Here is a 16,987-nt window from a genome sequence, read left to right on the forward strand (position 1 = left end):
CTCCCTCCCTCTCTCTTTCTCGCAAAGGGGGTTTTCTTAATCAGACCTTTTTTTTTTTTTTCGGTCCAAGGGAAAGGAGGAAGGAGATGGAGATGGAGAAAGAGGGTCTGTAAAACGTCAGGCGCCGCACAAAGGCTTTGCCACGTAATTACAGGCTCCCATTAAGTGGAGATCTGCCCTCCCAGGGGTCTCCAATTTTCTTGTATTCCCTACAAAGCCTCCTCTCCATGCCAGTCTGTGCCTTTTGAAGTGCCAGAGAGCTTCTTGATCCGACTGAGAAGGGGAGAGGAACTCAACTGAGAGGGGAGAGAGAGAGAGAGAGAGAGAAGGGAAGGGGGGACCCGCCGCCCTCTGCTGACTCTTAAAGCCTTACTTTTTATTTCTTATTTTTTTTTCTCCTTACGAAAAGTAAAGTGAGAATCCTGCCCTCTAATACATCTGCAAGACATCACTCTCCTGAAATTCTAGTCACTCCCGAGAATCCACAGGAGTGCAGAGAGGGGAACGCGCTTTCTTGAAGACATTTTAAAGCTGGAACAAGCCTCCTTCTGTTGGTGCTTGAACTCTTGCCGGGGAATAACTTTTTTAACCTTTTTTTTTTTTAACCCACTTTGATTCTTCTCTCCACCCCTTCTTCTCTCTTCTGTTTGCCTAACTCCCCCGCCCTGCTGGCCTCCCCTTTCCTCTCTCCCCTTATTATTATTTTTAGTGTCTGTGTGTGGACGCTTTTTGAGAGTTCGAAGGGATACTTTTTTCTTCCTGATTTAAGCACAGGATAACTTTTTTTTTTTTTTTAATTTTTTGGTGTGGATTGTCTCTTTGGACCCCGCCGGACTTGACTTCAGGGAACCAACCGAGGCTGCGGGAAAGTTACTGGTGCCGAAAGTTCTGCTTTTCAGAAGGGGGTTTTCTCTCTCTCTCTCTCTCTCTCTCTCTCTCTCTCTCTCTCTCTCTCTCTCTCTCTCTCTCTCTCTCTCTCCACTCCCCCCTCTTTCTTCCCCACTCGCCTCCTCTCCCCCCTCGCGCCCACAGCGTTTGGTGTTGATTCGAGCGGGAAGAGGGGGGTGGGTGGGATTGGAGGGGAGACCATGACCTCCAGCTACGGGCACGTTCTGGAGCGGCAACCGGCGCTGGGCGGCCGCTTGGACAGCCCGGGCAACCTCGACACCCTGCAGGCGAAAAAGAACTTCTCCGTCAGTCACCTGCTAGACCTGGAGGAAGCCGGGGACATGGTGGCGGCACAGGCAGACGAAAGTGTGGGCGAGGCGGGCCGGAGCCTGCTGGAGTCACCGGGACTGACCAGTGGCAGCGACACCCCTCAGCAGGACAGTGAGTGAGGGGCGCGTGCTCCGGGAAGTGTGTACTGGGGACAGCGGGTGGAGGCCCGGGAAGGGCGGCGGGAGCGTGTTCTAGACTTAGGTTCCTGGAAGAGGTGAAGATGAGGAAGTTAAGAGTCCTGGGAAAAGTGGCTGATCACAGAAAGATGGCTGAGAAAAAGAGGGCTCCGCCAAGTGTGTAAGCCTAGCGGACGCTGGAGAGAAACTCGGAGGCCCAGGGACGCTGGGAGGCCAGGCGATCCCAGGCAGGGACTCTGCGGCCACGACTGTCCCTAGCCGCCTGCATCACGGTTTCGGGCAGGAGCAGCGGCCAGAAATCTCGCAGGCGTCCGTGCCAGGGTAGGAGCGGTCTGGCCAGAACGTAGACTGCACAGCCACCTCTGTTATAGAAAACAGCCTACAAAGATGCTGGGTGGGCCTTGGGAGCGCTTCTTCTGTGGGGCTGAAGGAAAAGCACTGTGTTCAAGGGAACCTGGCAGAAGCTAGTCAGGTTGCACACGCCAGTGTCTGTGACCCTGGCCTGGAAAAGGCCAAGGGCAGCACGGGAATGCCCAGCCCTAGTAGCCTAGCCTTGCTCTCTGCCCCCTGCTGTCACTTCTATCCGTGAATCAGTTTTGAGCCAGAGCCAAAAGCCCATCTGTTAGGGCAAACCCTGGTGAAGCTAGAAGAATGTTCTTTAGTAGCAAAATCCAAAACTCTGCCCAACTCGATCTAGCACCAAAGGGGCACCGGGAATCGCGGGTTGCAGGCCTAAATCCTAGTGTAGCGCGGCCTTTTGGCACCTAGATTTCTAGAAAACCCGTCAGTGTACAAGCTACCTTACCCACCCTCGCTCACTGCCCACCTCCTCTCCACGAAACGTTCATCTCAGACTTATTAACTTTGCCCTTACAAAAAGACTGGCCACAAGCATGTGTCGTGGTGGTCCCTGAGTATATAGCACACTTGCCACCTGGTTCATCTCAAGTGGCTTCTAGTCAGATGCACACAGAGAGATACTATTTCCCTTCGGTAGAAAGTTTGAAAATGACTCTTTCCTTATCTTTTTATGCTGATGACTCTTTCATGAACTTTGTAGTTCGGCGGCCCCTGGACAGTCTATGATTCTCTCAAGACACTGGCCTTCTTAGACTTCCAAATAATAATTTTAAAAAGACATTCGAAGCAAGTTGGCATCGGAAACAGCTGGGAATGGTACCTAGGCACAGTGGTGGGGCAGGCTCCCTGAAGCAGGCCACTGGAGAGCACTAGTCAGTTCAGGGCACTGGCCCCTAGTTCTGCCTTAAATTCTGCAGTCTGCTAGGATTTAACTAGTTCAGAGGGCAGTAACCTGGGGGACAGTCAGCTCTTGATCGGGTCCACCGTCCACCGAGTGCCACAAAAACTGAATGAAGAGGTTTGAAGTAGCCATTTGAATTACCACACCCAGGAAGAATCAGAGTCCCCAAACCCTGGGTATGGACTAGGTTTGGAACTATAGTCATTCTGGGAAGTATTTGGGAGAAGCTGGTATCTCGCGGATGGGGTATCTGAAGCACCAACGAAATGGGCTATGAAATTCTACGGTTATTAAAAAAAACCTTTCATTAGGGAAAATGTAAAAAACAAAGACAAGGACACTAGTACCTGGAACCCCAGTTGTAGCTGCTCTGTGACAGGCAGTTTCTCTACGACTTATGATCTGTCCCGGCAGTTAGCACTGTTTGAAGACCTGGATGTTGGAACCTCACACCACCACACACACACTACCCCAACATAAAACAAGCTGTAAGGAAACTGCTGTGGAGAAGACCAATGTGGGCAGGAGAGAGGAGGCCAGTATTGCTTTGTTCCAAGAGAAGGCTGGAGCATAGGAAAAGCAGGACCAAGGCTGGCCTCAGCCAGCAAAAGCCATGGAGGGAGAGGCAGTCAGTATCAGAAATTGTGGGGCTGGAAGCAGACAGAAAGTAGTGGTTTTGTTTGCTTTGCTTTGTTTTTCTCCTTTAAGGAAACCACAGGAGAAGGGAGTTGAGGAGAGTCCTGGTCATACAGCAGGGATACAGAAAACCTAGGCCAACGAGGCCACTGTGGAGCTCATTTGAAGGGGCTGCCCTGAGGCTGGTTGAAACTGGAGAATAGTTTTTATGAGACTTGGGCTTAGAACCACCAAGGTCACATTATGCTTAGGAATCTCCTGGACAAGTGTAAGGTTTCCATCTGGGTTGGGGAATCTTTTGCCCACAGAGAGAGGGACAGGACTCTGTGAATCTGCCTTCATCAAACCCAGCCTTATCTCATTCATACTTGTAACAAATAGAGAGGCCAATGAAGAGAGGACCCAGAGAGGAAACCTAGCCTCTTAAGGTTAGCCTAGGGAAAGGATGCACTGAACAGGACAGTCACTACTCAACAGATGCTGGCTGTGGTAAGGGGTATAAGTGACAAGCACCTAAAACTGAGAAAGAATTCAGGGAAACTACACATAGGCACAGGCTGACTTTGCCTTTGCTGGGAGATGACCCGCAGGGATGTACTAAGAAACTGTTGCTTTTGTTAGTGGAATTTTCTCAAACTTCCTCTTCTCCATGGGGGGGTGATAACAGGAGACTCTTGTCTGGTAAGACAAGCAGCCCCATGGAACCCCATCCTTATTCTTAGATGTCAGGTAGAAAGCAGAGAAAACTGTGAGCTACTTGGAAGTCAAGATCTCCGGTTCTCTAGCTTGGGGGCCGGCAGTAAAGCTCAGATTATAGACAGAGAAGAGGGGAGTCTGGCATTGAGGGGAGCTACTGCAGAGATCTGACTGTAAGGGATTTAGGGGTCACACTTGGGGTCACAAAGGATGGGGAAGTTCACAGGGCATCAGGTGCTCAGAGTGGGAAAGAAACAGACCCTTCCCTTCAAAGAGATGGGAACACCCAACAGATGCTTCTGCTTGCCAGCTCTATTGTAAAAAGTAAGGAGTCCTTATTGACCCTTCCTACAGTAAGTCAGCTATCTATTCTCCCCCTCCTCCCCTGGGTGGGGGCTTATTCTCACTCTGTTTTCCCCTCAGTGGAAGAACTGATTTTATTTTTTATTTTCCCAGTGTATTTTTCTCAATCTTTTCGCATCCTTTAACGGCTAAACCAGTGGAGGAACGTTTGGTGTATGAACGCTGGTGATGGCAGAGCAGGGATAAGTAAGAAGGGAGAGTAAGGACTCATAAAATCAAGCAGACCTGCTCTCGGGAGGACAGTTCATCCCTCTGTCAACTTCTTAATTTCAACTTCTGCAAACTCTTAAAAAAAACACGGCCTGCCTTCCACATTCCCAACCTCTAAATTAGTGAAACCAGATTGTCCTAATAAGACCTTTTGTTGGAAACACATGTAGTCATAAAAAGGTAGACGGAAAGTCAATTAGACACGCGCGCGCGCACGCACACATTCACCAGCCAGCGCTAAGTGTGCACCCGGGCACAGCTGGGTCCCGGGCCGTGGTGGATGCAAATGCGGAACAGCGGCGCGGGAAATCGATTTGTCTCAAAGGGAGAGGTGTAAACGCAGGCAGACGGTCGCCCTCCAGATCCACCAACCCACTCTTGCTGGCCCAGCTCCCCAATTCCTCTATGCCAGAGAAACGCCCAGGAGAGCGGGAACTTTCTCTAGGGCGCTCCCCAGTTGAAATCCGCATCAAAATAATATCAATTCCCTCTCTCCACCCGCAGCGTCTCATTTCGCAATAGTTATGGCGCCAGAAGTATCTTTCGCAGCACCACCCTGGGATTTATGCCCCGCGCTGGTACTCTGAATTTGAATTCAGGCCTCAAAGATCTTAATTCAAGATGGAGATAATAAAGCAAGTCATTTTAAGGGTGGCCTGGAAAATTCTCTCTTTATGGGAGTAGGGGATGAAATTCCGGAGCAAGGGAGTCCCCAAAGCATTAAGTTTAATGCAAAGGCTGGTGAATTGCTTATTTTACGCACAGAGGCTTAGAGCCTGGTGGCCTCCATTTAAAATTTTCAGAGAAAAAGACAATCCAGTAACTTCGAAGTTTGGGGACCAAGGACGACTTGGGGTTTGAAGTTGTTAGGGAATTGGGCCCCATAGGAGTCAAGGGCTCAGGCTGAGCAGACTCTTTGAGGCTACAGATAATCAACTCTAGTCATCATTGCCCGGATCTCATTCTCTGTAAAACCTTTTCCAATACCCTGTAGCATCCTATACTAGCCATAGCCTTTGCTCCGCAATTTGTGACCTTTCTTAAGAGGCCCTCGAGGCAGGGCCCTGGGTAGCAAGGCAGACTCCGCAGTGGATCGCATGCACCTTGGTCAGTGGTTCCTTTGTCTTCCCAGGACAATCATTTTAGATTTTACAACAGGAGTGAATAAATCATCCCTAAACCACCAATGCCAGCTCGTGCCCTAGGTGAAGCATCAATTCCAAAGCAGCGGGTACTTTTCGATAGAACGGACTTCAAGTCCCAGATTTTGTATTACTTCTACCCAGGACCGAGTTCTGAAGAGTTTTGTCCGCTGCTCCAGGCCGACGGCGTGGAGTCCTGTGCACCCGCTGACAGCTGTAGATTTTCGGCTACGAGGGTTCCTAGACCAACTGTTTTATTTTGAAGAGTTTACAATTGTCTTCTTCTGTGGTGTTTACCGGCCCACCGCAGCGGCGGGGGAGACTCCCGCCAAAGCAGACCCCAACCCCTCCGTGGGGAGGACGCTAGAGTTGCTGCTACCCAGTTGTTGCAAACTTTTGTGCCTTCAGGTCTTGCACTGTGACCCCAGGGATCCTCCAGCTTAAGGCTCCATCCTCTTTGCATGCTGCGGAATGTTCTTTTTATTAACCCCTTGGAAGAGCCACATGAGGAAGCACTTTGAACCTGGAATGGGGTATTCATAGAAAAGGAGATAGGTTTAGGTTTTGCATTGTGTTGGGGGTGGACGAGAAGAAAGTTTTAGTTGGACAGTACTCTTCTTCCCAAAGAAAAGTAAAATATGGGTCTCAGCATGCTCTAGCTAAGTCTTGGTAAATTTAATAACAGGGACCTTAAGGGCTAGACACATGTATAAAAAATGATTAATTTTATTGTTGTTAAGTGCCCAGCTCTCTATGGCCATTGTGTGTCCCAACAATTCGAGAACTACCTGCATGCAGAGCATTACCCTGTGTCTGACCAAAATTTCTCCTTCCTTTCTCTGATTTTCTCTGATGCTGAGGTACCACCTCCCACGGGTTTCCTATACTGTAACTCCCTCTTTATCAAGAGAAAGAAGATGTAGATGTCTTTGATAATGGTATCGATCCACACGAATTTGGATTCTTGGGAAAAAAATCAAAGACCTTGGTGTGCAGGCTAACAACGCTCAAGTGAAAAAAAAAATCAATATTCTCAAACGGTAATGAAAATATCAGCAAAGCACCGTGCCCTCCTTTTTTTAAATGTGGCTTCTGGTTGGGCCAGTATAGTGGAAGGCACCAGAGGAAGGAGAGCAGGGCAGTCATGGGTGTTTCTAAGTAAGTTAGCAAATTTATTTTCACAGAAAGATGTCTCTCCTGAAGACTGAATATTAGTAGTTTTTGATATCCGTAGATAGAAGTCTCAAATAGTTGTTCATACAGACCTCTATGACATATCAATTTTGCAGTAAGATTTTTAAAAATTACAGTATTTCATTGGCATTGAAATTGCTTAATTAAAAAAAATCTGAGAAGCTGATTACAGAGGGTGACAGCCTTGGTAGTTTAGAGGAACGATGTCATCCCTCTCTTGGTAGCCACTTATGGACATCTTGTGAAAGAAATAAAAATCATGTCAAATGAAACTCACAGTGACCTTTGAGAAGAGTCCAGGGGCAGTCAAAATCTTAGAATTCTGTCCTCTGTGGTGTCCTCAAATACAGGGACAAGGACTGAGTTGTGACCACATACATTCTTGGGTCCTGAATGCACAAAACCCTTTGCTATTCTGCAGAGTGAGAGAGTTTCAGTTCCTGAGAATTTTTTGTTTCATTAGGCTCAACTTCAAATAAGGAATAAATTTGGAATGTTCATGAGAAGTAGCAGTAATCTGGTGTGTGTGTGTGTGTGTGTGTCAGGTAAAGAGGAATTAATTGAACAAAGATTTTTAATTTCAAAACACAGTCTTTAGTGCCTTTGATTTGAATTGCTTTTGTCTCTGCCCAAGCAAAGATGCAAACCTGCCTACTCCACCTATATCCCCTCCTTGCTGGTCCAGAAATCCCTGCATTTTGCAGGGTAGGACCACCAACCTAGTCTGACTGGTTCCTCCTTGCCTTTTCTTTCCAATAGGGGGTGCAGTTCTCCAGGGCTGAGGTTATTTTGCCTTAAAAAAGACTCCAGTCCTAGGCCAGGAGAACACAGCAAATCCTGATAGCATGAAGACACTTCAGGGACTGTATGAATATATTCCATGCATATGTAGCTTGACAGAAACATGGAGAGAGCTGCTAGGGAAGAGGGCTACTTTCCTCAGCTCCTTTGAAATGACTCTGATCAAGATTCCAGGGTAAGAAGGAAGAGGTAGTAGGAGGTAGGGCCAGAAGACTGGCCCTTCAGTTATAGCTTCTAGAACTGGTGTGTGGATTCTAGGGAGCAGGCGGGGATTGGCCCTGCAAATGTGAATGTAACTGTCTGTGTGTGTGTGTGTGTGTGTGTGTGTGTGTCCAAATGTGCTGGAGGTTTTAAAGGAGGAGGTAGAATCTTGGCTGGTATAAGCAAGATGTTTCAGACTGTAATGGAAACCCTTAGAGTCTTCAAATAGGGCAGGAAATCTGGCCCCCTGGAGTAAGGGTAACCCTTTTCCTTGAGAGGAAGGCAAAAAATGCCCCAACACTTGCGTGGCACTGAAATCTGAACACTTGAAACGACTTCCAATCCCCAAATCTGACCCTTTATGGTCAAACCTGAAGAACTTTAGGGTAAATTCTTACACCCCCACCCTGGTAAATTTTACAGTTCTTTTAATTCTCTTCTTACCTAAGGATGGCTAGAGTGAGGTGAGGCAACTCTGGGGGAAGGACAATGACTGAATGAAGATACTGTTGTCTTAGCATAAATGGCGTTGAATGCGAACTTTTCCAGATGATCTGACCCTAGATGTTCAGTAGAAGTAGAAACAGGAGGCCAGAATTGTGAGGGGGATTACTTTCCCACAATTCTGTGTCAGAGAGCGAGGACATTCAACCCATTCAGCTATTTTATCCTCATTACTCATGTCGTTATAGTTTAAAGGACCTCACAGTGCTGGAAGGAGGTGCAGTTATGAATAAGCATAAAAACAGATGGGTGCTCTCTCAGTTATATGCTGAGGACATACAAGGAGGCCAAATCTTTTCAAAAGAGAATCAGAAATACAACTTCAAGGCCAAAGGGCACAACTCAATCAGAACCCTGTGCCAGAATGTGCTAAGGTCAGTCCGCCTTCACTATGGGCAAAGTCGAGGGCCTGGCCAGAAGTGGGCACATGCAGAGAAACACGTTTTCTTATGTTTCCTTGCAATCTTTCTACAGATTCAGTGCCGGGCTGCCAAGAGGTCAGTAGGATTGTCTTGGACCCTGTGGGTGGGGAGAGCGTTGTGTTCCAGCACCCTGTCCCTTTTACTTTCTTTTCTTTGTGTATCCTCTGCCTGAGCATCCCTTAAATATTATGTTCTGGCATCTTCTGAAAGAAAGGGGTGTCGCGCTCAAGTAGGTATACTGTACCCGATAGCTACCTGCGTTCTTTCTCTCTGCTAACTCAGTTTATTATTTCATTTTTAATTTGGGGGTTCTTGGGACAGGGTCTCACATGCAGCCCTGGGTATCTGGGAACTCTTACACAGACCTGACTAGCTTTGAACTTACAGTAATCCTCCTGCCTCTGACTCCTGTAAGTTAGAATCATAGGCACGCACTACCATACCCGGCCTCTCCTCAGTGAAGAACTTGTTGGTGATTGGAGTTTGGGAGATTGTTTATTGTATTCGGTTTCTTTTCGGGGTCATTGATTAGTTCCACAGAACTGAAGGTTCTAATGGAAAACATACTGATTCTAAATCTTTGCACCTTGCCATTTTCATGCGTCACAATTAATCCAGACCAGGGAGCAGCATTAAATAATTATTTGCATGCTTACACTCCTTTCACTTCCTAGCAGCTTTTCTTCAACAAATGCTGCCATAGCTCATGGCAGCCATGACATGTAGACAGCTGTCAACTAGTTGTCTGTGCTCGCTAGTGCTAAGTAAGCACTTCCAAATAAAAGCCATCCTTATGGCACGGAAGTACTCTGCATGCTAGTTTCTCCTTCCCACTTCCTGCTTTTTGCCCGGGCCCATCTTCCTGTCGGCAGCCATTTGTAGATTCTTCTTCTCTCTCACAGCTTTAGGATTCTATGGAAGGGGCAGAGCTAGGGATGCGGCCTCCTACTTGACATTGCTGATCCAATGTCACTAAAGTGTTTTGGCCTCAGAAATAGCAAAGCGAGGGACTCCCTAACTTTGATAGATTTTCCTGTTTCCCTAGGTGGCAACACATGGCAAACCCGAAGGGTGTCACAGTCATCCCTGAGGCCTTTGCTGACTCCATCTCTAATTCCCTGCGAGTTTACCTTTAAAATCTACCCAAACCCCCCCTCCTTTAAACCGCTGGCAGGTCTACCTGCACCACCTCCTCCTCCTCCTTTCCTGTCAATTTCCCCACAGTGCATCCTTGTCTTTCCCTATGCACAGGTGTTGAAATGAGAACGGTGTGGACCAAATCCTTAACACACAACTTGAGAGTTTTGGTGATGGCTTCTCCCCCCTCACCCCCCGAATACATCGTTTAAAAATCCCATCTCCCACCTTTCATTAGAACGCTTTTCAACCTTTTCAGCATCAAGGATGGTTGGCTTACCCTGACTTTGATTTTCTCTTAAACCCATTCTCTACAATCTTTCCTTCCATCCCGCCCCAGCAACTTGCCCTGTTCATAAGCCTAAATCCCGACAGAAGCTGTCTTGCAGCTCTGCCCTCAGATGCTAGGCAGTGGATTCCTATGTGCGAGCCTCATTTCTGTCTCTTGGCTTCTTATGTGGAAGGGCTCACACTACGCGTGTTACCTTCCAAGGTTCTATTTCCACAACGCTTGGGACGCCCCTGCTTAATCCTGGTCCCTGCAAACCCCTTCCTGTAAATTCCTTTCCTCAGCGCACATTCTAGAAACACTCAGTGCTTTCACATGTATTGTTTACTTATTTTCAAAATATTTTAGGATTGTGAATGTGCCTTAAGCATTTTCTTAAGACTAGAGACTGTGGGGTGGGGCATATTTCCTCAAATACTATGTAGACACATCTGCCTGGAGGCCTTCTACCGACTGCTTTCTATCTGCAAAGTTTTTGATCGTTTGTTCTCTTATAAAGTAAAAACCAAGAGTGGCACATATGTATTTTAGATAGCTATATTTATTTACATTAAAATTTCAAAAGAAAAAGTGAAGTTGCCATTGTTTCACTACCCTGAGGAGAATACAGTTAATATTTTGACATTGAAGTTTTTTCCTTTTAGTCTTGTCTAAACAATTTTTGATGATGTGGTATTAGCATCCTGGATGACTGGTGGTTCTTTAATCAGCAGAGGAGTTTTTAAGCCCATTGTCAAATATCCGGTTTCCTTTAAACAAGAAAACATATAAACATTTATCCCGCTTATTCTCATCAGGAAAGTTAAACAAATAAACATGCAAACAATGTCTCCCGAGGGTTATGCAAACCTTGGTCCTCCATGGCAGTCAAATCTCAGCCTTCTCAGCTTCCACTGGAGGCATCTCCAGCTTTCAGAAGAAATGGTTTCTTTTTCCTTTTGCCTGTTCTAGTTGAGAACCTTCTCTAGACATGAGCACACATATTCTGAAGTTGGAAAAGCCTGCCTCGTATCTATCTAAAGGATGCTTCTAGACCACACTGAAAGGGGATTTTTCCATAGGATTATTTTTTGACATAAGTGGTAAAGCGTGCTCACCAAGTGGACACAAAGTGGAGTCCAACATGGTTTCTTGTTTTTTTTTTTTTTGTAGGTTCTTGGATCTTGCATTTCCTTTTATTAAATATTGGAAGTCATACATTCTTTTGTGCTTTGTAGAATGATAGACACAGTGGCAGATTCAGGACCCAGTAAGACATTTTGATAAAGTAAGAAGCATTAAAAAAAAAAACAAAGATGTTGAATTTTATCCAGACATGAGTTTTTGTTTAAAGTGATAATTATAAGGAAGATATGAAATTGTTATTATGAAGTCTATTTAAAAATCATTCCAAGGCAGATTGCCATTAAAATACTTTCTCAATGAATACAAACATTGTATTGAGGGGGAAAATTAACAAGGGGTATAATGCTATGCTAAATAAAAGCTTTTGTTTGTGAATTAGATATAGTTTATAGATCTTAATAATTACTTTTCTCTTTCTCATTAGAGGGAATAGAGTCAGCACCATTTTTGAGAATTAAAAAACCACACTTACCCAATAAAAGTTTCTGCAGTTCCCCACATTGCCTTCTTCTTCTAAAGGAGGGAAGAAAGAACACCCAGAGAGCTGGTTGCCTGAACCAGATGTGCCTTCCAGCCGCTCTAATCCTCAAGACCGGGGGAAGACCACAGGATGAATCCCCGACACATTTAAGAAATAAAATGTAATTTTGTTCATTAATCATGGAGCTGAATTCTGCAGTTCAGCTAGACATATTTCAAAGACTGAATCCCTTCTGACAAGAGAAACAGAAAATAATATCTCTGCACACTCGACTCTTACAGTCTGTTCTCCGCCACCCTCAGGGAAGGAGCAATTTTCCTGAGTGCGATTCTTTTTAGGATCTTTGTTGAAATGTTTATCTCCCTCTTCCCCACTTCCTTTGCCTCCATTTTTCTGCTTTCTTGAGATGGTGCAAATATGTGTTTTCTGCCCTGTTTGAGGTTTGTTTGTTTGTTTTGAAGGTTCAGCTCTACTTCGAGCAGAGAGGAAATTTAGCCTGTGTTGGTTTAGGTCTGGAAGTGGCATTATTTCAACTGACCTAATTTACTTACACTGCTGGCTTATTTCATCCGTGTCCTTAATGACTTGCATGGCTTACTTGCTTTGTCATGAAGTATTGAAAGCATTAATGCATGGAAGATAAAGCCATATAAAGTATAAACCTACTCCACAAACATTAAAGACACATACTTGCTATTTCTAGTAATTCTCTTAAGTGGATGGAACTAGGGTAATTGTTTTCAGTTTATAGATAGGGAGTCTGCTTGTGTATAGAATCTCAGTTGCATTGCTACTGTAAAGTGACTCACTCTCCTGATTCCATTTTCATATTTTAAAATTCTCCTCCTTTACCCTTGATATCAACCAAATTAGTTTGCTTGCATCACTCTCTTAGAAAACAAGGTAAATTGGGAATGGAGGCATCAAGCAAGCTACTTTACAACAATGTCACTATGCTGTATAAATATTTTTAAAAGTAATCCCATTCTTTAGGATAAAGCCATTGCTCTGCCTGTCTCTTTCATGGGAATGCAGTAGGAAAAACTTGTACTTCTAAAACTAAATGAAAAATCAACTGGGCACGGTGGCTAATGCCTTTACTCTCAGTACTCAGAAGGCAGAGGCAAGAAGTTCTCTGTGAGTTCGATGCCAGCCTTGTCTACATAATGAGTTCCAGAACAGTCAGAGGTATATAGTGAGACCCTGCCTCAACAAACAACAACAAAAATAAAATAAAATAAAATAAAATAAAATAAAATAAAAAGGGCTAAGCATATGTGCATTGATAAACCATAAGGGGTAGAATACAGAACTTTCAAGATTAAGTTATCAAGAAAAGATAAAAAAATAAACATACACTTCATTAGATTTATGCCAAGTTCTCAAAATGTGAGAAATCTTTGGGACTAGCAACATAGGTGATTAGGAGAGCATGTGCTTATTAATATGTGTGAGAACTTGAATTCATTCCCTACCTAGAAACTATACACACAAAAGTGAGAAATATTTTATCTGGGTTTTAGGGATATTAGCAATTTGTATGTATTTATTGTGATTTCAGAGAATTCTCTATTCAAATTATGATCCCACTTATAACTTGATTTGGTAGAAATCTCTAGGTCTCAAGCTTCGTCTACATGTATTAATATGGATGACTGAGTTTCACTGCTTAGAGAGAGTAATAATCGCAAAGTGATCAGTCCTCCAGCACACTTCCTGTCATAGGCATAAATAAATGCTGGCCTTTTTCTTTTTCTGCACTTCTCCAAACATCCCTGACAAGTATCGTTTCTCCCCAGCTTGCTTATATATTCAGTGTGGTTTCCCAGTCAATGCTGGAGGCCATTTCGTACTACTGAAATTAGAATATTCCCATACTCTGAAAGTCAAACTCTTCCCGCATGTCATTTGCTGAGTGACTAAGCAGACATCCGTTTTTAATTCACAGTTAGAAACTGATGCCTCATGGTTTTCTGTGACGCTCACAAGGCCCCACCACAAATGCCACCAGGAATGCTAGGCGTGTGTCTGTCCTAGAACTTTCTGGGTAAGAGCCCCTTTTCAGTCCATGCTTCTTCCTCTCTCCATGAGGAATAGCCATGCTGAACCCTAAGTGCTTCAGAAGAGGGCAGGAGCATCCTTAATACCCATCTGCTTCAGCCATCACCATGGGCTTTACAGACTGGGAGGCAAATCCCTTTATTTTCTACTGAGCTTCTGAATGTTCCATAGATTATGATACACATTTAGGATACAAAGTATTGAGACTGTTAAACCCAGACCTGACTTAGTGAGTTCCCAGGGACCCCCCATGAAGCATTCTCCCAAGTTGTCATGTTTCTACGGCAGCACTGGCTACTTCATTGAGATTTCTCTGGGGCTTATTAAGATTTTGTACAGTCATAATACCATGTTAACTATGACTACACATAAGTTTGCCCTTTTAGTCTCCGGCTTCAATTTCCTAATGAGTTGCATAATATAAACATTAAACCCTCCCTCTGATATGTGACCTGTTTTCTCACATTCCTCTTTGAAATCTAATAAGGCTAGAATATGTACAGACCGCATTTATCACAAAATATCTAAGATTTTGTTGTTTTTTTTCTTTGCCAAGCCACTAACAATCAGATCTCCCTGGCATTTGCAAGCAGTGGATTTGTGTTGCTCACAGCTGTGGCACATGTGGGGAACACCAGTCTCTATGGGTGAGGCACTCTGAGAAGAGCATATTGCCAGACTGGTGTGCCTTCCCCAGTGTGGTCCAAGGAAGCAGCTTGCCATTTGCTTTTTTGGGGAGTGAGGCAGATTATGCCCCCAAACAGTTTCAGTGAATATGAGGCAAAGATTAGACAGATCTGCTGAAAATAAATGGCAATCTTATAGGGTGAGAAGCATTTGTACATGTTTGCTAAAAGACAGTCTTTATTTTTTGATCTATGCAGTCTGTGGTAGGGTACACAGATAATTCTGGGTTACCATTCTCTTTCGGGAGCATAGAGTCTAGAAAGACCTTCTCTTGGCCCTTGTTTTCATAATCGATGTGCTATATACACTATTGCAAAGCTGCTAATTTTTACTGATTTGCAGAGAAAGAAATAGAGACACACCAGATCATCTGTTTCTTTCTCTAACACACTCACACTCCTTCCTGTGTAAACCTGTGATAATAAAATGATCCAAGGGATACATTTATTATTCCATTGTACCCAGTGAATGAGGCTTTCCAAAAAGCAGTATTTTAAATATCACAGATGAACTTTTTAATTGATTTTTATTGAGCTCTATATTTTTCTCTGCTCCCCTCCCTGCCTCTCCCCTCCTCTTCAACCCTCCTCCAAGGTCCACATGCACAGATGATGAACTTTTAAGTGATACCAAGTTTGAAAGCCCTAATTTAAAACAGTTTGGTCCATAGCAATTGGTAGAGAGTCACAGGCTAAGGCATTTCCTTGTGACAGAGGCTGAATATTTTGTATTCCATTGTCACTTAAACTCTAAGCGCCAATCTTACGTATTTATCTAGGTTCATCCAGTTTGGAAAACAAAGAAAGAGAGGCAGATGGTTAGACCTCAGAGCAGCTGCCACAGTTCTTTTCCTAGCACAGGTTGCTTTAAAGCTGCTATTGAATATATGAATGCGCATACAAACAAACAAGAAATAAAAAGCATGCACACCATGTTTATGGACACATAGCACTGTTCTTGAAGGACAGGAAATACATTTTGCAGAAATACACAATCCCTGGGTATAGGCTTAGGTGACTGTTGTCTCAGCACTTAGCCCTTAAGCGTACATTTGAAAAGTGGCACCCTGTCACAAGACAGTTGCATTTGCAATTCAGTTTCAAGTCTAAGTAATTCTCACATAAAAGTGTCCTGTCCTTGGAAAGCTGGCGTTCATCCTCTTCCCCTTCTTCCTCTTTAAAAAAATAAAGTATTTCCTCACTTTCAGGTAGATGACAAAGCACAGATTTTGCAAAGCTTTGAAATTTGGTTACTCTTATTTGGTTTAAATTAAATTTGGTCTAAATTATCCCCCTTTGGATGTGTATTTATGAGAAGGCTATAGATGAGCTTTCACTATAACTTTCCCAAACGTAGCTCGTTTAGTGGCAACTGAATTTATCGCATTAGTGACATTCTTGGACTTGGCATGTATTGAGGCTACATATATCTTCAATGTTCCTCTTTAAGTATGTTTCAAGGATCTTTCCCTGAATGTATGTTTTATTAATACCAAAGCATGCTTTCTGATGAAGTGTATGTCAGAGTAGACTGGTCTCCACATGGTCTTTTTGTTGGATTATGACAACTGATAAAATATTAGACTGATTAGAAGGAACTACTTTTAGAAAAGCAGAGTGAGTTTGACTTCAGTAAACTCAGAGAAAAGAAACAAGAAAGGCAGACCCTAGCAGATATGAGATGAGTTTAAACCAGGGACAGAAGCCTTCCTGCATCCGGGTCTGTAGCAGACTACACTACAGAGTTATAGGCCTCTAAGCCATCTGGGATCCTTTGGTGACACAAACTTTGCTCTGGTGGTCTATGACATCACTGGAACCCTGTTGGTGGAATTACAACTCCATAATTCACAGCTCACTCTTGTTTATTTTACATTTAATCATTTGTGAGCACACTGGCTGCCTACCCAGGGGAGCTATGTGGTTATGCTTCTGCAAATCTCTTTGTTTCATAATCGAGTACATCAGAAGGCATTCAGCAAGTGTCATGACATCCCAAGCCTCAGGCCTTGCAGATGCTGATCTTATTTACGACTGTCCTGAACTTATCCTGGCTGACTCACCTTCTCAATGAATCTTCCTATTTGGGGTGGGTAGTTATGAAAGATGACTCCTGGTTTGAAGACAGTTTGCCGAGTAACAAGTATGTTCCCATAGACAAATAATCGGATCCTACCTTCTACAACACAACTGAGAAACAAGATTCTATTACTGTTAATTCACCAGTGCGTAAGTGATATCAGTGAGTCAGCAAAGAGGGCTTCTGGATAAGTAAAGAGACTCTGGACTTGCCTGCATATGTCTTTTGTGTTTGTCCCTGAAGTTTAGAAATGATTCTACTTATGTAGTGTCTTTGGATATCTCACTGGGATAAGAGAACTAAAGAAAAGAAACTGAGATTTATTGAGCACTCATCATGAAAC

General features: G+C 44.1%; 1 protein-coding gene across 2 annotated transcripts in view; it reads left to right on the forward strand.

Moving 5' to 3' along the window:
• Positions 1-259: 259 nt before the first annotated feature.
• Positions 260-16,987, forward strand: part of Prrx1 (paired related homeobox 1) — a 66,968-nt gene continuing 50,240 nt past the window's right edge. For both annotated transcript variants that reach the window (XM_057770241.1, XM_057770242.1), the window contains exon 1: positions 260-1,329. In XM_057770241.1, the coding sequence (XP_057626224.1) occupies positions 1,089-1,329 (241 nt within the window). In that variant the 5' untranslated portion in view covers positions 260-1,088. The remainder of the gene's footprint in view (positions 1,330-16,987) is intronic.

Source organism: Chionomys nivalis, chromosome 5 (assembly GCF_950005125.1).
Source record: "Chionomys nivalis chromosome 5, mChiNiv1.1, whole genome shotgun sequence".
NCBI classification, from domain to species: domain Eukaryota; kingdom Metazoa; phylum Chordata; class Mammalia; order Rodentia; family Cricetidae; genus Chionomys; species Chionomys nivalis.